The sequence below is a fragment of the Vipera berus genome (genome assembly GCF_964194415.1).
Source record: "Vipera berus genome assembly, chromosome: 15".
Classification (NCBI taxonomy): domain Eukaryota; kingdom Metazoa; phylum Chordata; class Lepidosauria; order Squamata; family Viperidae; genus Vipera; species Vipera berus.
In genome coordinates this window covers 5633917-5643507 of record NC_138218.1, presented here as the reverse complement: position 1 = coordinate 5643507, position 9591 = coordinate 5633917, and the positions used below count along the sequence as shown (strand labels likewise).

Below are 9591 nucleotides of genomic sequence, written 5' to 3'. Positions count from 1 at the left end.
CTGTTGTGTAGTCTTGCACACACAGTTTGAGGCCGCCAGAGCTGTCACACAACGGCTGTGCAAAGATCTCAGTCTCTATTGCCTTATATTAGCGGTCTGACTTTCTTTTTTTTTAAATTGCTGCTTGCTCCTGGCTTAAACACAAAAAAATAATAAAAAATCCCATTTGCTTCTTTGCAGGGCAAGCTTGCTTAATCCAGACGGGCTGGACTTCAACTCCCATGATCCCCTGTCAGCAGGGAATACGGAGTTATGGGAGATGAAGTCCAACCGATCGGAAGGGTATTTCAGACTGGGGAAAAAAAAATGGCTGTAGAGAGGTTTACTCATTCATTTAAGTAAAATACATCCCAGTCAGAGGAATTGTTTAAATGCAGATATGTGACTTGTCTGTTTGATTTTTTAAAAAATGCATTTTTTGTGGAAATACAAGGTTTTTGTTTATGGTGAGGGTTCATTTATTGCTTTGTGATGTTTTACTTCCTTTCCAAATGCATCTACAACAACGGTGCTTAATCCGTCATAGTGACTTTACACAATTAACACAGCAAATATTTTGGCATTATCACTGAGCTGGGTTTTAGTACCTGACTGACTCTACTAGGCCTTCGCAGTTTAAGGATTGATATTATATTATAGTTTAGACCGTGTTGTGTTCTGTTTCTGTGCAACTGGACAGACCTGGATGCCCAGTTACGATTTTGACGTAGATTTTATTTGCTATTTATCATCTTATTCTAAAAAATTTAACTGGGTATTCCTTGAGTGTTTTTAATGTGTTTTGGTCTTTGACGCTGGCGTGACTTGACAAGGAGTTATTGTATGTTTGTTTAACTGGCATTAAGTCAAAGAGCGTACTGTTCCCTAGCTCTGCTACCTTTCTACATGCAGAGCAGACTTTATTGGGAATCCGTTAATCTGATTTCTCTTTCTTTGCAATTGAAATGCTAGATAAACTTGTCCAGTTATCTCATATCTCAGGATTGCAGGCAAAACTCTAAATGGAGCAGGTTCAGTTTGAGGATCTGGATTCAGTGAAATTTGGGGATACAGTGTGTGTGTGTGTGTGTGTGTACACACACATACACACACACACACACACAAATATAAAACCACCATGTTAGCACAGCTATTCAGTAAATTGCTATCTCAAGATAACAATTCTTCTTCAAAACATGCCCACTTGCAGCAAAAGGATTATTTCCCTTCTTTTGTGTAACGAAGAAGCAATTTCAGAGGATTCAGAAATTAACAAATTGTGTTACAGGGACAAAACAATACTTTTCAATACAAACTTGTCTTAGCAGAGTAACTGTTAAGACAGCGGTCCTCAATCTTTTCTGCACCCCGGAGGACCCCCTTTAAATACCTTTTGTGGCCACGGACTAGGGCCGTAGACCCCCCCCCCACAAGCCCTAACTCAAGATTGAAATCCTGACATTTCTACAAGCCTTCACCACCCCCTGTGATAACATTGCAACACACACACCCCTCAAGGAGTCATAAGACATGATCAGAGAGAGAAGTGGATGAACTGAACACATCTTGGGGTGAGGGGAAATATTGAAGTGGAAAAATGGCAAGAAAGGTGAAAGTAAATTGATTTAACAAGGGAATTTCCAAGTACTGTATGTAACGCTGAAGAGCCAGAGGTAAGAAGCAACTTAAATATTGCAGTGGATAAACAACTAATTCATCCTGTATTTTGTTTTTTTTAGTAATATTAACCAGCTAAATTCAAAATTGACCAGAAAATTATTTGGAAAGAAAACAGGCCTGGTTTGAATGGCCTATATGAATTTCTGGAACTGGGTATTTTTTTTTTAATTTTTTCTGAAAGACAAACACTAGTTCCTATAACTGGGAAAATGCAGTTGGAGAACCACGTGCTATTTGCGCTGGTTTTTGCTTCAAAATTCACTAATCACTGACTAGTCAATGGTGCCAGGGATGGGCAAACTTTTGTGATTTTAATTTTAAAAAGCATTTTAATTTTGAAAAGCAGGGCTTCTGGTTCCAGAAGATAGAAACTGGAAACATGAGTCACACGCATAGTCTTTGTATAGAGCTACATCTCCATTCATCAAGGATTCAGAGCGTTTTTTAAAGCAATTTCCCTTCTGTTAAAAAAGTCCATCTTTATGGTCAATTTATGGCTTAACACACAGGCCTGGTTCAGGCCCGTGCTAAGATTGGAGGAAATTTGTTTCTTGCTGTGTTAAGCAACAACAATCGAGAATTCACAGAGTTTTTAGCTTGCATCCAAGTTTAAATAACTTTAAAAAGTTAATCAAGTTTATTTGGGTGCCACTGGCAACAATATTGCCATGGATTAGATCAAGCTGTTTTGTTTCTTTTCCACCCTTATTTTAACAAAAACCAAACAGTGGTTTGTTTGCAAAAGCGAAGCACCAATACTTCCCCCAAATAAGATACACAGAAACACAAAATGTGCTAAGATGTAACTCACACTAGTGGGTCCCACTCCAGGGATTACTTCCTGTTGGGGAGGGGGGGGCCTGCCTATTCAGTGCCCCGCCCCTTTTCCAGGCTCAACTTCCTGCATTTCTCCCCCCTCCCCATTTCCCAGGCAATATTTCCCAAATAATCTTATTGAAAATTTATTTTATTAAATGTATTTTGTATTAAACCGTTGTTTAACTGTTCTTGTGGCTTTGGGGACACAAGGAATGAGAAAGATGCGATTTTTTTTTAAAGCTGCATTTGGGGAGGATTCTTACTTTAAAAAAAAAGGTTTTCTTCTCATTTTAGTTTTTAATTCTGTTCTCCTGCACACCACGCTTTCCTGGGATGGCTATTTTAGCTAACTTGCGGATCCAGAAATATCAGCTTGTTTTTTAACTGGCTTCAACAAGCCGGAGTTAGTGAGTTCCACCCTTTTTTAAAAAAAATTTATGGGGAGCAACTTGTTTTAAAACTGCTGGTGATTAATCCCATTTGCTGCTTTGTGTGTTTTAATATTAAGAGAGGAAAAAAAATCAGCCTGTCTTCAGACAGGCAGAAGAGAGAAAAATCAACCTTGGTTGACAGAGGTGGTTGGACCAGAAGAGATGAGAAGAAATTTTAAAACAAGGCTTTTTTTTTGCCATTGTTAGTAAAAATTTGCTAGAAAATGAGATTATTTCAGAAGAGAATGTATTGTTCAGTCATTTGTTCTCTTGCTCTCATTCCCTGGAATTCAGAGTCTTTTAAACAGCTCTGCTAACTTTTTTCTTGGGGCCAAAATATTTTAAACATTCCAACGTTCTCCTTTACAAACATGCAGGTCACAGTTTGTCCCAAACGTGCTTTTTTCCCCAGAGGCAACTGGACTTACCTGTTATTCTTTGAAGACGTTTCGCTTCTCATCCCAGAAGCTTCTTCAGTTCAAAGAACAAGAAAGTCCAAGTTGAAAAAAAGCACCTTTGGGATATCTCTTTACCCCAAGCAAGTCTCTTAAAACATGGGCCTAAATTTCACCCCTGAAAGATTCGCCTTCTTTAAGCATCAGAAAGAATCTGGCGATACCTTTCCATACTCACGTATTTTATTTAAAAAGGCACAACCGTTCCTGAATTAGTTCATAAAACACGTTAGAAATTCCTCAGAATGGATCCCAAGACTTCTATCGTTGCCAGATTTTTTATTTTTTATTTTAATTCCATTTATATCCCGCCCTTCTCCGAAGACTCAGGGCGGCTTACAAGCTTAGCAGTACAAGCTTACAAGCTTAGCAGATCCCCGTCTCTGCAGGATTGTCACGTCTTAAAACTTTCCCAGATTTTTAAAAGCGCTCGGACGATGCCCCTAAAACTTTTACAAGCTCTGCTAAATAAAATGGGCCACTCTGCAGATTTTACTGGGCTGATTAAACCGGATACATTAAATCTGCTGATTCATATGATTGTTTTTTTTTGTTTTTTTAAAAAAAGGATTGACAGCCTTTTTAATCATCCTGGGACTTCCCTTCAGCTTTTATACTGAGGACCATGTATATTTTTACACATCCAGAATTTGAACAGGGATATTTGCTGGGTTGTTGTTGTTGTTTTTTTGCAGATCCAATAAACAGTCAATTTTGCCTTCCGGATTTAGGTTTTTTGAAGGACAAGTGTTGGCAGCCTTGGGGGAAAAAAAACAGAAGAGTTAAATGTGGCTAGTTCTTAAAAGTCCTCTTCTAAAAGCCTCGGGTTTGGATCCCGCCCACAAAAGGGCATTCCTGAGCATGTACAACAATCCCCAATTAATAGCTAACTTCTGAAGGGCTGAGTTCAAATCTCTCTGCATCTCTCTTTAACCAATGGGTTCTTGAGGTTGGCAAGCTGACAGGAAACCATTTTCCAGGCATTTTGAATTCCTTGTCCCACCCAGAAGCAGAAGCTGGACCTCATCCCTGCCCCAACAGGTCTTGAATGGAAAAAACCCAACAGCAAAGCGTCACCTAAAAGAACTGCGCCATCCTCTCTTAAGAATGCAATTAGCAGTTTTGAGAAAGATTGCTTGCAGAAAATAAGCTTGTGGTCTCTTGAGTCATTTTCTATTTGTTTCTCCTTTCTGCCTTGGGTCGGTTCACTTTCTGGCTGTCTCTAACCGTGGATGTATCTTGATTTTAAAAAAAAATCTAATAAAAATCGGAACTTAACTACGCACGCAGAGAAATACAATTCTGTGCCTCACGTTTGCAAAATGCGTTTCAGTTTTCAGTGAAACTGCTGCCTTGCCCAAGAATATTCAGTTCCGTTGCAGCATTTGGAGGAATGGTAAATGGCTAACGTAAATGGCATGTGCATAGAATGAAGGCTATTGCTAAGCACATTGGTTTGTGCTTAAATTGTAAGCCGCCCTGAGTCTTCGGAGAAGGGCGGGATATAAATGGGATTAAAAAAAAAACACCAAGTTGGACGGAAGCAAGTTTTCGGTCATATAAACGAATGCCCTGAACATTCGACAGCCTTTGTCCGAACTGGTGCTCTTCAGATGTACTAGATCTCTAGTCTCTAGAATACCTCAACCCTTCGGTTTGGGAAATGTAGAAGATTTTAACTGCTAAGGCTCTTCCTCAAATAGACAATCCACACAAGTCCGCCATTTGGCTTCTAGGCAGACCTAGCGACACTTGAGGAAACCATTACAAAAAAAACCACGTAATTATCTGCAGAGGACACACGAGCAGAGCTAGCCTTTTTATTCATTGCCACGGCAGCTGGAAACGGGAGTGGGGCCCTTAGCATCCCTGACAAAAGGATACACAAACCACGGTTAGCAGGTGAAATGTTAGCAAAGAGAGTTCCGCACAGTATTTATTTAAAATATACGTACAGGGGGGAAAAAAAGGCAAGCCAGGGAATCAGAATAAGAGTTGGGAGGGACCTTGGAGGTCTTCTAGTCCAACCCCTCCCCCCTGCACGAGGAGACCCTGGTCCGTTCCAGACTTTTGCACCTCCTTTGCATGCGCATAGACACCACATCCTAAATGTAAAGCAAGCCTTTGCAGATTGGATGCACAGAGGACTTTTCAGTTCAGCTACCAAAATGCTGGGGGGGGAGGCGGCCCTCTGCAGATCAAACTGAGGCAAGCAAAGGCAGACTGTGGTCCTAAGGCCTGGAAGGCTGGATCAGAGGCAGAGAAGCCCCCCCCCCCCCATCCCTCTGGGAGTGTCTCTTCTGGCCACTAAAAGACGGGCCTTCTTGTTCACCTGATAACAAACAGGCACTACAAATCAGAACAGGGCTCAGCTGCGGCCCTCTCGATTCCCTCGTCAGTTCTCAAGAGTCGCCTGACCCACAAACGAAGAGAAAGTGCTCCAGAATCACACCTTTCCAATCCCCAGCTTGGGATTCAACCCTGCAGAAGGCAGGCAAGTCCAGACGCTCCGAAAATCTGAAGAGGTTGGCTCCACCCAGAGAAAAAGAGGGATCTCTGTCGTCTCAAAGGCTGCTTAGTTTTGCGGTGGCTGTTTTGGGATATATACACATACACACACCCCGGCGGCCTAGCCACCGTGTAAGGTGGAGATGAAAACCACGCGATCCCGGTCTTGCAGTTGATAGTCCAAGTTGCCCTGAAGGAAGGAAGGAAGGAAGGAAGGAAGAAAGCAAAGGAGGGTCAATGTAGGAGACGAGCAGACAGAGCCAGAAGGCGGCGTTAAGTATGTCAGCAGTTTGGCATCCTTGCGCAGCCACAAGGGATCCATGTCCAGCCGCCATTGAATTCCGTATTTATTTATTTGCAAAATTTACCGGCTGCCTGTCTTACCCAGTTAACTCTTTCTGTTGACCCTTATCTAGCGCTGACCAATAAGTTGACCAGGTTCTTGTGCATCAGCTTAAAACAATAAATCTTTCTGAACTACCGCTCAACCCATGGTCCTGATCCTTTGCACCTGACAGTCAAGGGATGCCGTGGAAAGTCCCTTTTGCTCTCCTCCACAATCCAGGAGAAATGCCCCAAAGTGGCCAAGAGGGCTGGGCACCCCCAGTGGGCATCAAATAAGACAGGGATGGGGGCCTGATGGTTCATTTCAGCATCCAGCAGGAAAGCGAAGGGGCTCCCCCAAATCTGACACCGCAACCCCTTTGCCCTCCCTTCGGGCCACCGCAGAAAATAAGACCCCCTCCAAATAACCGAACTGGGACATACCATCAGCTCCCAATCGGCATCATTAATAAGCACCAGAATTCCTGGGCGCCTACGGGAAAACAGAGAAGCTGTTAAGAGACCAGATTTTGGGTCTAGCAACATGCGTGTTGTAGGATTTTGGGGGAGCGCACTCAAACCGTGTCTTTCCTCAAAGCTTTCATTGCCAATTTATTTCCGCTTTTGAAAAATTTCTCCCACGGTTCAGCCAAGACCTATTTTCCATAAGTGTATGTTTTAGAACTCGGTTATTCGAAATGTCGCCGTACTGTGGACCTCTCGCCCTTCCTGGTTTTAATTGTCTTCAAGGGAGAACAACCCCTTCAATTTACATGGCTTCCTTGCAGTCTTTACTCTGCCCTCTCTAACCGGCGACATCCATCAAGGAGGTCCATCTCAACGGTTAAACTACACATTTAGTCCAGCCTACTTAGCTTCTTACAGGCTGTGCTAGCCACTTCCAACCCGTTTGCAACAACTCGAGTTCACATCCATAAGGACTAAAGCTTTTTTTTTCCCCTGGAGGTTTTGGATTCTCCCACCTTAAGGGTTTTTGGGGGTGGTCCCATTTTGAAGGTCCGTGGGGGCTACCGCCTCCGAAGGCTGGGCAGCAGAGGGCCTGGAGGCCAAGCAACTCCGCTTAGCATCAGGATAGGCTGCGACTAATAGAGAGATACTCTCCCTTAAAACGCTCCGAGGCAGCACGTCATCAGCGGCTTGGTACAATCCTGTTCATGCCTGTAATTTAAATCTGCCTTGCGGACTGAGTGTGGGGTGGAGTGGGGGGGGTGGAGCCGATGTGGTGAAAAGCAGGCAGCCCCAGAGCCTCCGCGCGAAGGGCTGCCAGCAGCCTCGTGGGTCGAAAGGAATCCCCTATCTTTGGCTTCCTAGCAATTGTGTTCCCCAGGGATTGGGGGGAGAAGAAGGGAAAGACCTGGTGCCCCACTCCCCACCCTCCCATACCGAAGGGGGGGGGGGAAACGGGACGAATGCTAACCACGCCATCCTGGTTTCATTGCGGAGAGGAAATTCAGGAAGGGTGGGTGGGTGGGTGGGAGGAGGAACTTGAAAAAAAAGAGGAGGATTTCCACAAAGGCTGTGTAAGGCAACCCTCCGTGCTTAAAGGAGGCTAACTGTCGGAGGCGGACGGCGCCGGGCCTCTGCGTGAAGACACCCACCCGAAGCCATCAGCTACGGGAGCGATGCTGTCCCCCGGACAGGGGCAGTGTGGCTTGGTGGATTAGGAAGACGAGACCAGCCCAGGGAGAGATCACTGTTTTCCTTCTCTGCTTAGAACTGAAGGCGGAGGTTTAAGCCCTTAAAATCGGAGAGCGGCTGGCCGGGAACAGCCGTGTTTTTGGTTTTTAAAGAGCGTATCATAAAGAAGCTACAGAATTGATCCAGCCAGATCTTACAACAGGCACTGGCTGGGTTTCAGCTTTGAAAAGGGGGTAAACAGCCCTAATTGAGCAGCGCTTCCTCGCCACTTTGGCCTTGCAAGAGAATTTCCTAGAAGGAGGGGGCATTTTGATTGCAGTTTGCAAACGATGAAGCTGTTGAGTCTCCGTGCTCGGTGTGTGCGTGTGTGCGTGTGTGTGTGTGTGTACTCACACGGAGTCTCCTTGCACAAATAATTCGGGCCTCTCTTTCAGCAGATTCTCTTTAATCCACGTCAGCAAATGCCGGAGGTTCCCTAAAACAAAACAAAATAATAAAAAAAAAGAGATTTCACTGGGAGCCTATTATAAGCCCCAAGGTTGGCTTTTCTCCCTGTTCCTTAATTCAGCAAATCTTTTTTATTTTCTCTGTTTAGGAAAAGCCCCCCCCTGCACGCAGGGAGAAGTGTGGGGTGATTACCACCTTTCCTTGTTTTAGTATCAATTTGACTGATAAGGGGTGAAAACAATTTTCTTGGCCAGAAGATAACATCAGCTCATTTTTTCCTGGGGAGATGAGAAAGGGCGCGCAGAGGAAATTAATTGGTTAAAAAGGATCTTTAAAAAGAAGACAGGCTGGTAATACTTCATGTGGGTTTCCCCCCCTTACTGTTTCTGTTCTTTGTCTTCCACAGAGTTTGGTCCTTAAAGAAATCACTCAGCCTGGAGTCTCTTAAGGACACTGCATCAAACCCCCCCCCCATCCCTCTTTACACAAGGGTTTCAGACTGCGTAAATTCGGTGTTGGTAACTAATGCCGTAAAAAACATTTAGCCTCGACTCATCCAATTCAGCCCACTCCCATCTCGAATGATCTTGAAATCCTGCCACCAAACCCCTCGGTCAGACACAGCCTGTGATATTGGCCCTCTTGCCGCAGAATGGAATAAATAAAAGGACGCTGATTTAAGGTCAACGTTCATTAGCGAAATAACTTCTCGCTTGTTCACTTTGGGTCGTTTCCCTCCCTCCCTCCCAAGCCCCCCCCCCCCGTCAATCATCAGCAAGGGTGCTCGTTCTTGGAACATGGTTTAGCGTGTCCAGAGACTGAGGCAAGTCTATTCATTTTGTAAACAGATAAAATACCATTTCCCCCCCCCCCCCCACACACACACACACAAACACACTCCGGCGTAAAAAATAAATAATTAGTTCCGCGTCACTTCCATGCACTGATTTAATTTCTGAGGGGGACGCCTGGATGGGTTCACAGGAGGCAAAGTTAAGCAAGGGCCACCCTTAATATAGGGGTCCTATTTTATTTATTTATTTTTTATTTTAATTCCATTTATATCCCGCCCTTCTCCGAAGACTCAGGGCCGCTTACAAGCTTAGCAGTAGCCTTCATTCTATGTATATGCCTGCTTATTAGGGCTTTCACACACACCCCCAAGCGGCATTATTACAAAGTCAGCTTAATTGCCCCCAACAATCTGGGTCCTCATTTTACCTACCTCGGAAGGATGGAAGACTGAGTCAACCTTGAGCCTGGTGGGACTCGAACCTGCACTAATTGCA

At 44.2% G+C, this 9591-nt stretch overlaps 1 protein-coding gene across 2 annotated transcripts in view; it reads right to left on the bottom strand.

Moving 5' to 3' along the window:
• Positions 1-3414: 3414 nt before the first annotated feature.
• The window catches only part of URM1 (ubiquitin related modifier 1), a 15019-nt gene continuing 8842 nt past the window's right edge, over positions 3415-9591 (bottom strand). Inside the window, exons 3-6 of one of the 2 annotated variants that reach the window (XR_014028026.1) lie at positions 8249-8330; positions 6641-6689; positions 5817-6062; positions 3415-4122 (exon numbers count right to left, since the gene is read on the bottom strand). Coding sequence is in view for 1 of the 2 variants with exons in the window: in XM_081339939.1 (XP_081196065.1) it covers positions 5994-6062; positions 6641-6689; positions 8249-8330 (200 nt within the window). In the remaining variant the exon portion in view is untranslated. Of the gene's footprint in view, positions 4123-4792; positions 6063-6640; positions 6690-8248; positions 8331-9591 lie in introns of those variants that run through there. The other variant, XM_081339939.1, reaches the window with a different exon arrangement.